Source organism: Schistosoma haematobium, chromosome ZW (genome assembly GCF_000699445.3).
Source record: "Schistosoma haematobium chromosome ZW, whole genome shotgun sequence".
In the NCBI taxonomy this organism is placed as follows: domain Eukaryota; kingdom Metazoa; phylum Platyhelminthes; class Trematoda; order Strigeidida; family Schistosomatidae; genus Schistosoma; species Schistosoma haematobium.
The window spans coordinates 71,360,589-71,380,303 of NC_067195.1; the positions used below are offsets into that span (position 1 = coordinate 71,360,589).

The following is a 19,715-nucleotide window of genomic DNA, read 5'->3' on the forward strand; positions in this document are numbered from 1 at the left end:
GGCAGTATTGATAACTTTCTTATACACATGACCCAAACCGGAGTACATAAATCTTTATTTGACAAATCATTAGCTTAAATCAAATCAGACGGACATTAACATCATTTAAAGGACTGGAGAAACCGAAGAAATCACATGTGAAATGTATAGTTATATTTATAGGGTTGTGAATAAAGTTAACTAGAAGTTTCGATTCAATGACGTAAGTAATCTCTAACTTCAACATAATAACTAGCAGTTTATGACACAAATTTGTAATCAATTATCCAATTTATTTGTTTGTATGACGCATCTCGTAGTACTTATGTCCAATTGGATTTGTGGTCAAATGGATTTAATGTTTTAGTGTTGCTTGTCATTGAAGTATTTAGAGTCATGGTACTCAGTATTTTCTCTTACCAATTTCTAGTGCTTTCAAACATTTATTTCAGTTGTCTCGTAGACTTCAACTAGAACATTTAGACACCGATACATCAACTCATATCGATAGCCTATGGCCTATTGAACTCATTCTGTACCTTTGTGTGGCTATTCCAACCTCCTACTATACTAGCCAGCATAATGTACCGAGATAATTAGTAGCTGGGATTGCTCAAAGTATCTCTTAATTGTCTGAGTCTATAAACATTCGTCTCGACTAACTTTACCAACTTGTAACCCAATTAAGATTATGCTTATTTTTCGTAGTCGTTGTTTATAAAATACTCCTATCCTCTTTTACAGTAGCCCATAAGTGCTTTGATTCCAATTTCAGTCTATGAAATCAATGTTGGACATAGTTCAGTACGTGATTCTGTTTTACCTATTATTCAGCACCTAAATCTTCATGAAGTTAGCCTAGTTGAACTATTCTTAGAGTAAAATACTAAAGATTTCACATCATATTAATGAAACCTGACATTGCTACGCCGTGGATAATTGATACATCACTATGTCAGGTTAAAAATACGTGAAAAGTACTGGTCGTGTTTGACTTTAATGTCATGTGTGTAGTGTTCAACCTCAACAACGTGTCAATGTTATCCAAACCTGGTTACTTTTGAATGTATTCATTCTAAGAGTAGCAAATAAGAAAAAAATGGATTCCTATCCCACTTTTATATGCCACTAAAATAAAATTTTAATTCAATAAAACATTTTACTTCAAACAGTTCTTCTGGTTCAGCGTGTAATGAATTAACTTACTTACTTACGCCTGTTACTCCCAATGGAGCATAGGCCGCTGACCAGCATTCTCCAACCCACTCTATCCTGGGCCTTCTTTTCTAGTTCCATCCAATTCTCGTTCATTTTTCTCATGTCTATCTCCATTTCTCGGCGTAATGTGTTCTTTGGTCTTCCTCTCCTCCTTTGGCCCTGAGGATTCCATGTGAGGGCTTGTCTTGTGACGCAGTTCGGTGCTTTCCTCAATGTGTGTCCTATCCACTTCCAGCGCTTCTTCCTGATTTCTTCCTCCTCTGGGATCTGGTTTGTTCTCTCCCACAGTACGTTGTTGCTAATAGTGTCCGGCCAATGGATCTGAAGTATTTTGCGTAAACAACTGTTAATAAACACCTGTATCTTCTGGATGATGGTTTTCGTAGTTCTCCAGGTTTCTGCCCCAGTAGACAGTAGAACTGTCTTGACATTTGTATTGAAAATCCTGACCTTGGTGTTGGTTGACAGTTGCTTTGAGTTCCAGATGTCCTTCAGTTGTAAATATGCTGCTCTTACTTTGCCGATCCGCGCCTTCACATCTGCATCAGATCCACCGTGTTCATCAATGATGCTGCCCAAATACGTAAAGGTTTTTACATCTTCCAAATCTTCTCCGTCAATTGTGATTGGATTGGTGCATTCTATGTTGTATCGGAGAATCCTGCTTTTCCCTTTGTGTATATTGAGACCTACTGCTTCTGATGCTGCTGCCACACTGTTCGTCTTCTCCTGCATTTGGGATAGAAGGGCCAGATCATCTGCGAAGTCTAGATCGTCCAACTGCATCCTAGATGTCCATTGTATCCCGCGCTTTCCTTCAGACGTTGACGTCTTCATGATCCAGTCGATCACCAGGAGAAAGAGAAAGGGTGAGAGTAAGCAGCCTTGCCTGACACCAGTCTTCAGTTCGAACGACTTTGTCAACTGTCCTCCATGCACGATTTTGCAGTTTAATCCATCATAGGAATTCCGTATGATATTGACTATCTTCTGAGGCGCTCCGTAGTATCAAAGAAGTTTCCATAGTGTTGTTCTGTCCACGCTATCAAATGCCTTTTCGTAGTCAATGAAGTTGATGTAGAGTGATGAATTCCATTCAATTGATTGTTCCACAATGATCCGTAGAGTTGCGATTTGGTCTGTACACGATCTATCCTTACGGAATCCTGCCTTTCGGTCACGAAGTTGGGCGTCTACGCAGTCCTTCATCCTGTTTAACAATACCCTGTTGAAGACTTTTCCCGGTATTGAGAGAAGAGTGATGCCCCTGTAGTTATCACACTTGCTGAGATCGCCTTTCTTCGGTATTTTGACCAGAAGTCCTTCTTTCCAGTCTGTTGGTACTTGTTCCTCATCCCAAATCTTATTGAAGAGAATGTGGAGTATCCTTGCAGTTGCCGCTACGTCTGCTTTTAGTGCCTCTGCTGGGATGTTGTCCGGTCCTGCTGCTTTGCCTTTCTTGATTTGTCTGGTGGCCATGTTGATTTCTTCAATTGTTGGTGGGCCAACATTGATTGGGAGGTCCGTGGGTGCTGCTTCGATGTTGGGTGGGTTCAGTGGAGCTGGTCGATTCAAGAGTTTTTTGAAGTGTTCTACCCACCTGTTTTGTTGCTCTTCAATGTTGGTGATTACCTTGCCTTCTTTGCTTTTCACTGGTCGTTCTGGTTTGCGGCGATTTCCAGAGAGTTTCTTTGTCATGTCATACAATTGTCTTATGTTTCCCTCTCTTGCAGACTTTTCCGCCGTCGTTGCTAAATCCTCCACATATTTACGTTTGTCAGTTCTGATGCTTCTCCTCACTTGCTTGTCTACTTCTGTGTGTTCAGCTTATGCCTTGGCTTTTTCTGCTCTTGTTCGGCTGGTATTGATCGCTGCCTTCTTGTTCCTTCTTTCTTGAATCTTATCCAGTGTATCAACAGTGATCCATTCCTTGTGATGGTGCTTCTTGTGACCCAGGACCTCATGACATGTTGAAGTGATTGCCTCTTTGATCCCCTTCCAGTTGCTCTCCACAGTAGTTCCTTTTCCATTGAGTAGATCATGAAAGGCCTGGAACTTGTTGCTGAGGTCTATCTTGAATTTGTTGAGTTTGTCAGTATCCTGAAGAAAGGCCGTATTGAACTTTTGTGATATTGTCCGCCCCGTTGTCCAGTGCTTCTTGAGTTTCAATTTCATCTTGGCGACCAGCAAGTGATGATCTGATGCCATATCAGCTCCTCTCTTGGTTCTCACGTCCTCTATAGTCCTCCTGAACGTTTTGTTGATGAAAATATGGTCGATTTGGTTTTGTGTAGAGTGATCCGGTGAAGTCCATGTGGTTTTGTGTATGCGTTTATGTGGGAATATGGTGCCGCCTATGACCAGTTTATTGAAGGCACATAGATTTGCAAATCTCTCACCATTTTCGTTTCTTTCTCCCAGTCCGTGTCGTCCCATGATTTCTTCATATCCAGTGTTGTCCGTTCCAACCTTGGCGTTGAAATCTCCCATCAGAATGATCAGGTCCTTTGTTGGGCGCTTCCCGATGATTAACTGCAGCCTATTGTAGAATTGATCTTTAGCGTCTTCATTGTAGTCGTTGGTAGGCGCATAGCATTGGATGATGTTCATTGAAATACCCTCTTTCTTTGTTTTGAACGAGGCTTTGATGATCCTTGGTCCATGAGATTCCCATCCTATAAGTGCATTTTGTGCTTGTTTGGACAGCATCAATGCAACTCCTTGTGTATGTGGTGCATTTTCTTCTTCATGGCCGGAGTATAACAGGAGCTCTCCTGTAGTTAGTCGTTGTTGTCCAACTTGTGTCCAATGTGTTTCACTGATCCCAAGTACCTCTAGGTTGTATCTTCTCATTTCTGCAGCAATTTGGAAGGCTCTTCCGGTGTCCCACATTGTACGAACATTCCATGTACCTAAATAAATGGTCGCTCTGGTTGTCAGAAGGGGCATCGGCCTCGTAACTTCCGAAGGAATTCGGCTTTCATCATGAGGCGTCATAATTCTTCTAAATGAAGATCTTCTGACTCCCAGGGCAGAGTTTAAAAGGTTTGAATATTTTTTTCTGGTTAGCGTTTTTTTAGCGAGTTAGTTTTCTACGGGATGGGGTCGCTAATCCCATGCCCAACCCTCCTCCTTTATCCGGGCTTGGGACCGGCAGTAGCCCCTGGAGGGACTCCAGGCGGAGTTAATGAATTAACTAGCTGGTAGAATATTAGCTCATATAGTTAATTATACATTTATCATTAAATATTATCCCATTGATTTATTGTAGTGTTCGTTTTTGAATAGACTGATCAAGTTGTTTTCTTCTTTCTTTCTGTTTCTTATATAATGCTTTATCTGAACTCTTCATCACAATTATGAACAGATCGTGAGTAAGTGAAAGAAAAAAATTGTCTTATCTTTACTGTATTTTATTCTTTATATTTATTAAGCCTTTGAAATTTCATTGTAAACATGTAATCGCATGGTTGGATTTTTACATGCTGACTCTAGTGTTTAGGAACTGAGTTGATGTTATAAAACATTATCATAATTTCAAGTGGTTGGATTTTATAATACTTTTTACATCTCCCTTTTTGATTGATAAAGAATTAGTATGTTGGTATAAAGTATAATGGTAAATTACAATATGGATAGAAATTATTAGGTTACTTTATAGATGAACAAATTAACTTCCGGTATTATGCAGTAGAATAATTAACCTTTAATTGCTGGATACTAAACAGCAATCTAATTTTATAGAAAAATACACATATAGTAGGAAGTTTAATCAAGAACGATTATTGTTAGAATAAGGGAATATGAGGAGATTGTAGAATTATCTTAGTTTTAACTCACAAAATGATCTTATGCCATCATCGGAAATTCGAAAACATTGGACGGCAAGTTCACCCTAGTATTGAGACTCCCGAGGAGTGCACATCGACGATCCCACCACAAGAAATCAAACCCAAGACCTTCGGTTCACCATTGGATACCGGCCCAGCGGTCTATAAGTTAAACGATCTCACACGAGACCAAAGGTCTTTGGACGATTCTCTGTAGTGAAGTAGTCGATGCTCACTGCTGAGGAGTTCCATACTCGGGCGAAATAGCTGTTCGTAGCTTCCTGCTTTTCAGTGGTAGTTTAGCTAAAATTAGTTTTTGTTTTAAAAACTATCAGAAAAGATTGTGTTCTACCGAAACTTGGAACTGTGACTCAATAGTCAAATCACTGAACTTTCAACCAACATTAAATCAAAGACCTGAATCCTATCCTGCCCACCCAATTCCTTTTCCTAACCGTCAACTAGTGTGATTCAAATCCGATTACATAAACCTGTGCACTTAATAATTGAATCATATTTTTTAGACCTTGTTTCGTGCCTTATCTAAGTAACTAACCGAATCATGTAGACATTTAGTCATTTTCAATTCATAGATTTATTTATCATCGTTTCCATCAATTTCCATTCAGAATATTCTTTTACTTTCAAATCTATATTTCATTTTCCATTACAGTTCTAATATTCGATCACAATGGCGTGAAGTTAGTGTATGTGGTTCTGTATATGAAATGCGAAGTAATCGTTGCGTACCAACTAATTTGGTAAGAAAAACCCATTTATTCTCTGTATTTTATACCCATTTATTTGTTCATTGTTATTTCTTTCCTTGTATATGCATCTTTACTTTATCATTTCGTCTAATTTTGTTTCATCTGTATACTGAATCGATCAATTCACGGATAATTTTTATGAACACAAGTTTACGTGGAATAGACAGAGTGGGGCTAGCAGTGAAATCCAGGACGCGTGTTTCTCCGTGCCTGGGACTCGTCAGCTGGATATACCTGGGTCCTAGAGTTGATATCCACGCCAGAATTAAAATTCATATTTGCTGTACAGGTGAGTGGTTATCTAAATTCAGTAGCTAAGTAAATAAGGCGTTGGTGTTTGAAGTGAAACTCATTTGGTTAGAATTCCGGAGTGGGCATCAATTCTAGAATACAGGTTATATCTAGCTGACGAGTCACAAGTAGGATGAAACGCGCGCCCTGGATTTTATTTCTATTCATATGTTTGCATTTTGTAAGAGCATAATTGAACAAAATCCTAATGTAATTCATCTACCAAAATACAGATTTATGAACTTGATTTTAGGTTATACATTCCATATAACGATCAATGGTATTATGGAACTGTTGAGACGGAATTTCATGTTTTTGCGCAAAAAACTAGTACCTCTAGTGATGCCGGCTTTTCACAAGAGGAAGGAGGGAAAACGATTTTCATTCTTTTCTGCGCAATGCAATCAGTTTGCAGGAGTCTTTCCTCGGACACGTGGAGATTTAGTGCAACATCATATATATATATATATATATATATATATATATATATATATATATATATATATATATATATATAGTCGGCTAATTCGACCTCACTCTACCATTCTGAAATGTGTAACCTTTACATACGATACTTTCCATTTAATGTATCTACCATTTCAGAAATGAGTTACCAAGCGTTATATTCAATTTAATTCAATCAGATTGTTACAATAAGAGCAAGATTAGTCAACATATTATCATTTGAAGTTTGGTCCGAATCTATCGAAAGGATTTTTAATCACTTCGTTCCGGACTGAATAGCATTTAGTTCAACGTACAAAAGTGCAAACTACAATTTCCTAGTCTTTGTGTAATAAAACAACTTAATTTTTATTTGACCAAACAGTACCATAAATCCTATTATCTATATGCCTTAATGAACTGAAGTTTTAGCTGAATTTGAACTAATTCTTTTGACACTTTTGGAGTAGTGTGATTGATTGTGTGTTTTGAACTTTGGCTTCCCCTTGTATTATTTTATTTCCAAAAAGTGTCCTACATTATGTTTAGTTAAATTACTTTATACCATATATATTAGAACATTTAATAGTTAAAACTTCCAACCACTGAAATTTCGTTTCATGTAATTCGGTCTCAACAGTTCCATAATACCATTGATCGTTATATGGAATGTATAACCTAAAATCAAGTTCATAAATCTGTATTTTGGTAGATGAATTACATTAGGATTTTGTTCAATTATGCTCTTACAAAATGCAAACATATGAATAGAAATAAAATCCAGGGCGCGCGTTTCATCCTACTTGTGACTCGTCAGCTAGATATAACCTGTATTCTAGAATTGATGCCCACTCCGGAATTCTAACCAAATGAGTTTCACTTCAAACACCAACGCCTTATTTACTTAGCTACTGAATTTAGATAACCACTCACCTGTACAGCAAATATGAATTTTAATTCTGGCGTGGATATCAACTCTAGGACCCAGGTATATCCAGCTGACGAGTCCCAGGCACGGAGAAACACGCGTCCTGGATTTCACTGCTAGCCCCACTCCGTTTATTCTATATAAACTTGTCACAATGGTTTATCGATGGACACATATCAACTATGACTGTTCAACCAATGAGACCACAAATTAGAATATTGTTCGATTCTCATTATGACCTTTACATTTCAATTTCTTCATATCTTTCTGGTGGACTGTCAACTCTCATACTCCGATGCGTAACTTATTTTCATCCCCCTTTTCTTCTTTATCTCTTTTTTGACAATTCAAATCTCAAACCACTTTATGGTGTAATCTCTTTCTATTCTTCTATATATTTATTAAATAAGCATAAATACACGCAAGACTGAACGGCCGCCTCATGCTTCCAGTTTCTCGATGATAGTCTACCTATGACCATTTAGTGATTTAAAACCGAGAAAATTCTTTAATCTCTACAAGTCTCCCCATGCTAAAAATATACAACTGTGCAGCTTAAGTAAATGATATCGTCGAATCGAAAATTTTCTCTGCGTTATCTTTATTCTGTATTCAATACCAAAACGGGCTACTTTAGTAACTAGTTAGCTGTTAAGTAACGTCATTCTTCGACCCCGTTTGCAAGCACCTATACATGTTTCTAGTTTCAACAACTAATCTTTTGTTTAATAAGGTTAATTCTTATACCATAGCAGAAATAATAATAATAATTTTTACTTTCTCTGAATTCTTTCCATGATTTCTACTTTTCTTCGTTTAGGTTAAAGAAGATAACATTCTCACTGATATGACAATCATAGATCTATGCGGAGTAACTTTATTATGGCGATCTAGATCAGGATTAAAATATACAGCTTGTCCAGAGGATTTAATGAAAATGGTTAGTCCCGTTGTTGTTGCTAGTTTCATTCCGATTGATTGTAGTTAGTCCCTTTTCATTGTATTTTATTCGGGCGGGAGTATGATCTCACTGATGTTCGTTTACGAAACTAATGGCTAATGCTAATATCCATCGAAAAGTATTTTATTAACGAATCAGTGTCCATTTTTTATTTTAGTTTTCAGTTTCCCGGATTGTTATAGTCTTTCGTATTCTGATCTTTCCTTATAAGTGAGAATTATATTTGAAATAATCTTAGCGATTGAAATTTAAATAATCCCCACATATCATCCAGCAAACTTATCTGAACTTCTTCAGAGTAATAATAAAAATCATCAAAGAAATGTATAGCGTTTAACAACCAAATCTATACTGTGCTAATCTAATTATATTTCGATGCTTAAATAGGATAACATGAGTCAGTTAATTGCGAATCATGTGAAAAGTTCACGATGTGAAAATAAGTAACTGGATGAATTGTGCGTGTGTGTGTCTGTGTAAGATTGAGTTATTAATAGTTGATATTTGGTGTTAATTTGTTTTTATATGAAGAAAAAATAAAAGTGCAAGTTGAAGGTTGAAAAATTGTTTCTGAAACATCGACGTGAATGAAAAATGAGAATCATCAAATACATTGTTATATATTGTTAAAATAACCCACATTAATTTCAGTTAGAATAACGATGCATGTGGAATAAACAGGTTGGATAGAGAAAGGGTCCAATTACTTCTTAGCGAGTATGTGCCAGGTAGTTGTTAGTTGAATACCATCTTTTCTGTTCAGGTTGTTCTTATTCGCCCATATATACAGCGCTTCTGTTGTCGATCTTTCTCTGTGTGTGCTAAAACCTTTCTAAAGTGTTTTTGGTCCCTTCAAAATTGATCTTGTGTTCTGTTTCCAACGCATGTAATGCTATCGCCGACTTATTCTTTCTTTAGATCGACCGAGAATTTGTGAACATTTTCCAAACGTTGTTTATTATTATTATTAATGGCTTTATTCAATATTATATTTTGTGTTCCTTCAACCTCGCATTCAATTGTCTTGAAGTTTCTCCCATATACGCTGCATTACAATCATGATAGTTGATCTCATAGACAATATTTTATTGTTCTTCCTTTGGAAATCTATCCTTAACCTTCACTAATGCTGATCTTATAGTATCACAAACCAGAAAATACATTTTTATATCATGTTTGTTTGGAATCCTCTTAATTTCTGCCGATGTTTCACTGCGGTATGCGATGACGACAGTGGACTTACAATCTTTCGGTATACATTCTAATTTAGCTTTTCCTTTAATTCTTAATAATCTTCTTTAGAAACTATTTGGAGTGATTGTTATCCTTAAACGTAGACAAAACTCCAATTCAACCCGTTAGTCTTCCTTATCTGTAACGAGATTAGAACTCCTGTTAATTAAATTTCTTACCACTATGACTTTCGTATAAAACACATGAGCCGAAGAACCATAATCTAAGTATTTCTCAGAATGTATCGATTTCCTGAATACATTTATTTTCAACTTATTATTATGTCCTCGTTTAAACAAGCAGTCGAGAAACTCTAGTTTGTGGTCACTGGACTTTATTTTCTTTATTAGCTTGATGCTCTCCGAAGTGATGTTTACATTTTCAAACGATTATTCTGAAAGATTCCGTTTAATGATAATAAAAATGTCATCTACATACCGTAATCAGACTTTTGGTTGATGTACACATCTTGTGGCGCATGGTTGACCCACAATATTATAGTTTGTTTGTTCATATGAATTCATGAAATAGCATCTCCCAGCCATATTTTAAATACTCTTGTTGTGTAAATGAATTCTATCTGAAGTTTGTGTTGATGTTCAGAAGAACGGTGAAAGGTCCACGACCAAAACATCCAGCTCAGAGAACAAAAGTCCATTTAAAAAAATGATATTTCCTTTATCACCGTCATCATTATCAACAGTGAAATCAGAAAGTGGTTACAATATTGATTTTCTTTATAATAACATTGCTGAATTAACTTAGTTCAATTTCATTAACTATTCTCATATGAGATGTTTTCCCAGTAACTTTATAAACAACGAATTTGTAGACTGTCCCTAGTTTTTTTGTTATATTGTAAATATTGTGACCTATTTATACTGAAGTTATTGTTTTGTTTAATTTTTATGCCCCATTATTTTTCTTAAATATCATGTTTTTTCTTACTTTATTTGGACACTGATTATTATCTGATATGAAAAAAAGTAAAGATCCATGTCTCAATTATAATATTTATTTGTAAATGTTCTTCCGTTTTGTTAAGATATAACTGTAATTCTAAGAGACAGTTCACTTTGACCAAGCGGCATAAGAATTCAAGGATAAAATAAAATAACTGATCGGTATAAGACTTATGATTTATAAGTCCTTAGGATTCATAACCTGAATCGAATATATAGAGATTTTTCTCTACTTGAAAAGGAAAATCGTATTTCAATCCTTTAAGACCCTATTCACAAAGTCAATTTCATGGTTATAAATTAAAACACAAATGTAACATTATTGTTGATCTTTGGCAACTAATTTATTTCATGACTGAATCATATATCATGTCACTTATCTTACTTATTGTTAAGGACATTATACCCTCAAATACAATGTACAAGAAAAAATATCAATCTTAATTCGGTATATCCATTCTCATGAATTCTATTCATTCATTTTGAGTGTAATTCATTTGTATTTAGTTATTTGATTCTAAGTTCATTTTCCCTCTGATAGTTATTTCATCGTGGTTTCTTATGCAATGGCAACTATTCATTTAATAAAACTGTGTATTTAATAATCACTGAATTATCTTGGATATGTATTTATTCTTCCTTCGTTTTATTCAATAAATCTTCCCAATTAGGTTGATCTTTTTGAGTAGTCATGGTGGACCTAAAAGCGACTATAGCTGTTCTGTATTGTATCTCAGTTGTCATTAGAGTTATCATTGAATATCCTCTATATGTGACACTCATACTATTTCCAATAGTGGGATCTGAAGTTTGCAAATGAGCAAGGATTCAAGTATATCCAAGTCTCTAGAGGATAATAACCAATGTATATTTTTTCATCTTTACCACAAAAGTAAACAATCTAATTATGTGACATAGTACTTTGCGCTACATTGTTTCCAGAATACAAATTATAAAAAAATTTTTCTCTAGAATTAAAAATCTCACTACATAAATTAAGCTTTATATAATTACCTCTTTGTTTGCTCTGAGTAAATATTTATTTTTTCTTTGTTTACAATTGTTTGTATCGTTATTTCTTTCTTTCTTTCTCTCTCTCTCTCTAGATCAATGGATTGAATCAAGCTCATATTCAATGTCCTGTCCTATATCGTACATTGAAACTTCCACTTTTACCTCAAAGTACGCATTTTTCACCTCATTCTGATGTAGTTAATATGGAAAATAACAATGGGATATTGAATAACGACAATGCACTATCTAAACTAGAATCAGATCAAATTAGTCCTGATCAAATGCCTTATGTGTATGTAAGCTGTGGTCATGTACACGGTTGGCACAATTGGCGTGCAGTTGGTGATGTGTGAGTTTCATGTATCAATATATTTAATATATTGTCATTATGATCTTAAAGTATGTATTGTTTAGAACTTGGATTTATCTTATTTTTCATTAGGACAATCATTTTTTGGCACAAAGACTGGGCAGTAACTAATGAACATATTTATAAGATGTTATAGAAATATTCCAAGTTGGGTTTTTTAGCTACATTAACACCATTACTGATGTATTTTGTAGAATTATTGTAATTGTGAAGATTTTCAGTTGATATGGTTAATAAAATGAAATAGCCTATATATGTACGCAAATTAGTTTTTATTTTAAAAAGGTGTTATGCAAGTCTATAAACTAATCAATCGAGCACTTTTTTTATCAGACAAGTCTTGCGTTAAGAAAAAGATATCGATTAATTTACTTAAAAAATGGAATAGTTGAAACAGTATTCTATATGGCAACTTTTATTTGGCATTTAACTAACCTAATGGATTCACAAATAAATATACATTAAGATCGGAAGAGGTTTTCGTGGATATTATAGTAATTTCAGTAGTTGAGATCAATTGAAGCTAGACCACCATTGAAAACCTGGAAGCACTGGACGGCCGTTTCGTCCTATTATGGGACTCCTCGGCAGTGCGCATTTGCTGGAGTTCTAGTGAGAAACAGTGACCAGTGGAGTTCAGCCAGGTCTGTTGTGATATATCAGATCACTGATGACAATAGTGACGGTGGCGCAATTTCGTGGATTGGTTGAAGTTAAACATTAACACCGTTGGATGCCGGCTCAGCGGTCTAATGGTTAAGCGCTCGCACGCGAGACTAATAGGTCCTTGGTTCGAATCTCGTGGGGCGGGATCGTGGATGCGCAGTGCCGAGGAATCCCACACTAGGACGAAACGGTCGTCCATTGCTTCCAGGTTTTCCATGATGGTCTAGCTTCAATTGACTCATGATTTCAACTATTGAAATTACTAAAATCTCCACAAAACCCCTTCTGATATTATTAAAAAGACTGAAATATAATTCACAAAAATATTTGACCTCAATAAATTCATTGTGTTTAAGTATTAAATAAACATAGTCAGAATTATTTAGATATGTTTACCTAAGGAAAGATAAACAGGTATAATAGAGTGAAAATACTCATAGATATTGAAGTTGTCACCATTTTAAAACAACACGCTCAAATACAACCAGCAAAACTGGGTAAATGTTAAAGTGAACAAGTATAAAATAAATAGAAAGAACGGAAACTTTATATAAAGTATTCAAGTAGTCGAAAATCAGATGGTAAATAGTACATAACTATCTCAGGAAAAAGAGCTCCATTTAGTAGACTTACACTTCCCTCCTATATCAGTCAAATTAACAATCAGTAACTTCATTGACTAATCCCATGTGTTAGTTTGATCATCCGTAAGCTTTAACTTTATCTTACTAAATTTAATAATGCATGTCTGGATAAACAGTGATCTATGTAGGATGCTTAGTACTTTAGACGATTGATAAGCTATTTAGCTTGAAAATTGTCAGCAACTAAAATTTTTAAAACTATTTTGTCTGTCAAACCCTTGGTAACAAAAAGTAAAGAACATGAATTCTAATACTGTTAATTCTCATAAACTTTTTTATTTTTATCTCTTTTCTGTTTAAATTAATAATAACTATCAGTTTTGTTTTAACTTATCCAGAAATAGTCGTCGAACATGTCCATTATGTTTACAAGCATCATTGTTTATCCCATTACGTATGGGCATTGAATCAGCATTCTATGTTGATCGTAGTTTAGCTACGCATTGTTTTAATCCTTGTGGACATATTGCTTCAGAAAATACTGTACGGTAAGTTTAAACGAATATTAACTACTACACATGATAATAAGTAACATCTTTGATTATTATACATTCTTACAATATATACTATAAAGATATATAGATTCAATCACATATTAGGTTTAATTTGATTGTATTCAACTCTAAAAGTATGAATTGTTGTAACGTTTAATGCTACTCTTTTTACTGTAGTCACGATATGAAATAGAATTTATTGTAGAGAACAATTTCGTAATTAGGTTTATTTGAAGTGCATAATCAAAATGTCTTTCCTGCTAGTAATCCCTATGGGTTTTTTCTAAAAATAACTTTATTATGTAATAGTAACTTACTTAGGTATACTTTATACAATACATGTTGTTTTAACATTCACATTTTCAATGAGCTAACAAAAGTAATGTGTGAACTCCTGGCATATATTGTTGTTAGAGCTCTATGATTGAATATATATATATATATGTCTGCTTTGATCTGTCTGCTTAAATACAATATAAACCGAATAGGAATCTCTATCAGCGTAATTAACTGTAATTACAACTTGATGTTTACTTTTAAATGGTCAAATGACCTCAGTAATATCAATATTGATGTTGGCCCTTGGTTCATCTCTGCACTCATACTTGATTCATTGTACTTCCTTCGCATGCCATTTAACTTGAGATTTACCGATCGAATGTGTTCCGTATATCTGCTGGATATCCAATTAGATACAGCAATTGTATTCTTTTCGGTTCAGTTTTTATAAGCTACTAATACTGTCAACTTCCAGATAACAAATACAACTTGTAGTTCGAATGCTTGGATCTATATGTGGTTACTACCAAGTATCCCTCAACATGCTAAATTCGAACTATTGCTAACTATCGTAGAATCGAGCCAACCATTCAGACCAATCACTGAGTAGCTCAACTAAAAACCTCAATATTCAACCGCTGAAGCCTAAGGTAAATACCACTAACCAGGGTACATGCAATCCAGCACGAAGCCAGATGCATGCTAAAAAAACCTCAGTATAGTCACTATTATTTAGAAAAAGCCATAATTCTGTCGAACCACAGTAAAATATATAGAAATCTCTCTTGACTTGTAAACTGCGCTATTTGTTCCTAATCATAATTACCATCTAGTGACCGAATAAATAATTCTTAAAGTATCTCAGAATATCCATTTCTAAGTAAGACAATAAGCATTTTAATCATCTATATGGAGTTGCGAGTTATCGATGAAATCACTTAACTTTCAGTTAAAGAGTTCTAAGTTTGACTCCCACTCTACTTTTGTTTTTAAACGTGATTGGTATACCAATAACCCTATTCCATCATAATTGTGTCCAAAATTCAGATTTCTAAAAAACCAGGTTATCTATGTTTTTTTTGTTAATAAACAAGTTATAGTTCTTATGTGTAAGAATAGCCTCGGTAACATTTTTCCAATTCATATTTTCCCAATGACGTTTGCTGTTATTTGAGTGTCTGTTTTCACTTATAATTTACTAGTTTTGTTATATGTCTCAAAACGATTGTCTGTTGTCATATACAAAGAGTTGTTTTACTTCAAATTGGATCTCCTGAATAACAATCTTTTTCTTAACACCATCTTCTCTTTGTGTTTCATCGCGTTGAGGATAATTGGTGAACTATGTATATGTCAGTTATCTCGTCTATCGAGCTTGTGTAGATCCAGTTTTGTATTAGAGAAAATATCCCACTTGTTTACTGTCGAAAAGGTAACACTGTGTTGTATGCTGTTTATGCTGATAGATATAAGTAGTATGTAGCACCAATCGGTAGTGGAATGCCTAGCAGCAGGACAGTGAAATGATGAGAACAGAGAAGGAATCGGAGAGCAACCGAAATAACAGCAAAATTAGAGGAATAGTGGAGTATATAAAGGACAACACGAAGATGTGCAAATGATGTATTTAATGTATGATTTTCATATTTTACTTAACCACTATGTGGTTTGTACACTAGTGTGCAATTATTTACTGATTTCCATCATTACACTTTTCTAACGTTTCACTTATTTTCATGTCATTGTTTTTTTCATCTGCACTCCAGATACTGGTGTAGTTTACAATTATTAAATCGATATAATTTTGAATTACACGCAAGATGCCCATTTTGTTTGACACAAATACATTCAAAACCAGTGAAATTATTATTTCAAAGTGATTTATCAGAAGAAGAATTTTTGGAATTAATTAAAGAACAATTATACGTGCGTACATTAAATATGGAAAAATACGAAACATTATCACGTTCTATCCATAAAATAAATAATAGATCATCAAAAATTAATTCATCACAATCCCATTCCATTCCTAATAATAATAGTAGTAATAACAGTAATCAAGAATCTGTTCATTCATCTTCGTCTTCCCCTCCTCATCCTCATCTTACATCTTCTTCCTACAACCATGATGATCGTCTTCATTCTTCATCGTGTTCATCATCTGATGAAGTATTATTATCTTCTACATCATCATTATCACAAATTATATCATCATCACCAACTACCTCTTATTTATTAAATAATATTCATTCATCAAATAATCCTTGTCGATCAGCAGCAGTAGTAGTAGCATCACAAGAAAATTCTAATTCTTTACGATTAAATGAAAATCATTCAATCAATCATGATAATCTTAATGTTCCACATTCAAACTATACACCTTGTTTATAGTTTAACTAAAATTATTTCATCAGATTGATTTTCGTTTTACTTGTTTTTTTCTCTACTGGACTTTCATCGCTAACAACTAAAGTAAGTAGTGGATTTCGTCAAATGCCAGCTACTCATTCTCTTTTTGCATTGTTATTTGTATTCATAATTATGTATATTAATAGTGATAATGAGACCCCGGAACTGAAGTGAAGGTTAGAAAGTGGTCCCTAAAATTGTACATTGTTTCCCTTTTTCACGGAGACCTGATGCTACTAGTAAACTTTAACGAATTAGGAGTGGAGACATCAAATTAGGAAACAAGTATTCATAGGAATAACCATATAACCAATATCAAGCAGTCGTCTTTGTACTCTGCTGTCATACTATCTAATCGATGAAATGATCAATACCAGTCCTATTTCTTTATCAGGTTTTCCTAGATAAATCGACCGTTCGTACGATAGGCAATTGAAATAATCCAACTACATAAGCGCGTACATCAGTACTCAATACTACTCTGTTCATCATAAATTCCGATCACTTAACTCATGTTCTCTTAGGTCTTATATTTCCATTATTAATTCTTACTAGCTTCTTAGTTTTTATATACGAATACTGGTGATTCGACGGTAGATCCTTTAATATCTCTATTTTAAGTTACGTTTTCAATTTTGTCTAGTGTGATACTGAAATTTTCATTTAGGTATTGTGTTAGGTGGTTGAAAATAGCTGTCAAGAAACCCTATTTTTAGGTTTCGTGCTAGTCGACATTCGTCAGTAAGTTGTGCTTGTATTCTTATGAGAACTGATGCTCTCTGTGGGATTAGAACCCGTCACTCGGCTTCACACTTTGAGACGTTAGCACTGAGCTATTCTGGCCATTACTGACCTATGGGACTAAAATGTTTTTAACTCATTGATCACTGAATAGTGACCAATGTCATATTTATCTAGTCTCTTAAGTGCTGGTCGAATTTTATAGACTAGTTTTCATCGTGGCCACTATTCTAATTAACTCGACATCGCATCCCCTGTGTTAGGATATTAATTGGTTAGAGTGGTAGTCGACAAGAAACCCTGTTCACAAAACCTAACCCATTAGTATGTTGGTATTCAAATCATTAAAACTTTATAAAACAGGATTTTCAGTAAATTTATAATTTGATCAGAATTGTTTAAATACATGTCCCCAACAGAATCTTAATACATACAAACACACAATTTAACAACTTTCGCAGTATTCGAATGATAGTACTTTTAATTAATGAATATCATTAGTAATATTACCTTCATTCATTATGATTTTTGTTTTTGTTTTTTTTTAAAGACAATTTTTACTTCTAGAGAGAGAGAGAGAAATTACCAAAGTAATCCAAATTGTAACTAAGCACATTATTTCAAATTCATCTGACTTTTTTGTATGCTCAAATATTTCACTTAAAACGTTATCCCTATTATCATCATCATCATCATCATCATCATTCTCATTAATGTTTTGATTCTTCAAACACCTCTACGCATTATTTTGAGGGAAATAAATTCATTTATTACATACAACACTAATTCACTTCACTCGGCTTTTTTTCTAATGGAATCAAAAATAATGTTATGTTGTTGTACTACTATTTTTACCCATATTTCCTTTCCTTTTTATATCTTTTAACAAAACAATCTAATGTTAAATGTTTGTTGGTTATATTTCTCATTACTGTTTATCAATGTATTTAATATCATATTATTAGTTTTCAATAGTTAAAAATAATATCATTGTTAACCTTGTGTAATTACACATCTCAATCCCTTTTTTTCATACTATCCAAAATGCATTATCCATACAATTTATATTTTCTAAGTAACCGGTACCAGTTAGGTATACATACATACTTATTCAGTCTTACTGATTGTGATTGTGTTAAGCTGAATTTCTTTTATTTGTTTATGTTCATCGGAACAGTTTTCCTCCAATAACTTGTAAGTGTAACATCTATCACTACTTTTCCGTATTGTCTTTCTTTTTTTTTTCTTCTAAATTGTTTACTTCAGTGACTTTCTTCACTACAGTGATTATTGTTTGTTTGTTTGTTTGGTAATATGATCAATATATGTGCTTTTTCTTGTACTTGTATGTATGCATTTTAGTGAAAAGTTACTTTTAAATTTGGCTTTATATTTGTATTTTGTTCTTTATTTTTCTTCGTTTTTTTTCTTCAATATTATCATTTCAAACAAATAATCATTTTTATCACTGCTTTTTATCCTTGTTTTTTTCTAGTATTAGTATATAAATAAAAGGGCAAATTTCATAGGTTTTTAAATGATCTACCATCTGTATATGTAATTTGAATGATTTATCCAATGATATCGGCTATATCTTAAATTCAGTCTATGATTATCATTTAAACTTTTCAGTAATCCATTGAAATTGAAAATCTACTTGAATATCGAAGTTTCTTTTATACAATATTCGTCCGTATACATATTTTACTTCCCATGTTCTAACTTTATAATGAGTGAACCATAAACAATATATATTTTCCTATTTATTCAGTGTATTATACTTAAGCTAAACCCGTTTGGACAACAATGCTAATGAAAGCTAAATTCGGACTGAATTGGAAGTTTATTTCAGATATTCATTTACACAGATATGGTAATAGGTGTAATGTGGAGAAAGAATTCTCAGCCTACTCAATTTGACTAAAACGTAACATGCTCAAGGTTACACGTGAAGCATTGACAAGTTCAAACATATAGGTTATAATAAAAGTAAAAAGATTAGAATAATTTATCTCTCCAATGGTTAGGACAAATAATGTATGTGTGATATCAGAGATTTGCTGCTATCCCTTGTCTATTAAGTGTAAACATTTTTTTGGTCTTCAGTATCCTATCACAAAATAAAATTTTAGGAATTGTTCTATAAATTTGAATTAATTTTCTGACACGTATACTATGGTTTTGACGATATGGTTAACGTAAAGATACAATCATAAGAATACATCTGATTTCACTTTGAATTTCTAAACTAAACTTTAGAATTGAATACATAGGGGTGTTTTTGGTGCTTTAGGTTCTCTATGCCTTTATTGTCATTCTGGACAACATCAGGACCCAATTCATATAGAAATGAACTTTCGGGTTATTAGACAAGAATTAAATACCTGGTTGTGTTGTGTGTGATCAGTTGTCTTCGTAGATTTCAACAAAGCAAAAATAATAAAACTGGATGTCTTCATTTTATTTCTTTACATTCCTAACT

At 33.8% G+C, this 19,715-nt stretch overlaps 1 protein-coding gene across 1 annotated transcript; it reads left to right on the forward strand.

The window, feature by feature from the left end:
- The first annotated feature begins 4,080 nt into the window (after nt 1-4,080).
- PELI2_1 (E3 ubiquitin-protein ligase pellino 2) lies at nt 4,081-19,172 on the forward strand. The gene is made up of 7 exons (XM_051212213.1): nt 4,081-4,571; nt 5,701-5,788; nt 8,281-8,400; nt 11,723-11,979; nt 13,649-13,798; nt 15,850-16,555; nt 17,784-19,172. The coding sequence occupies exons 2-6, from the start codon at nt 5,756-5,758 to the stop codon at nt 16,472-16,474; spliced, it is 1,185 nt and encodes a 394-aa protein (XP_051072366.1). The 5' UTR covers nt 4,081-4,571; nt 5,701-5,755; the 3' UTR covers nt 16,475-16,555; nt 17,784-19,172.
- The last annotated feature ends 543 nt before the right edge of the window (nt 19,173-19,715 follow it).

Coding starts and splice junctions, on each gene's coding strand:
- PELI2_1 (XM_051212213.1), top strand. CDS start 5,756: ATGCGAAGTAATCGTTGCGTACCAACTAATTTG. Junction 5,789..8,280: donor GTTGCGTACCAACTAATTTG/GTAAGAAAAACC, acceptor TTCTTCGTTTAG/GTTAAAGAAGATAACATTCT. Junction 8,401..11,722: donor CAGAGGATTTAATGAAAATG/GTTAGTCCCGTT, acceptor CTCTCTCTCTAG/ATCAATGGATTGAATCAAGC.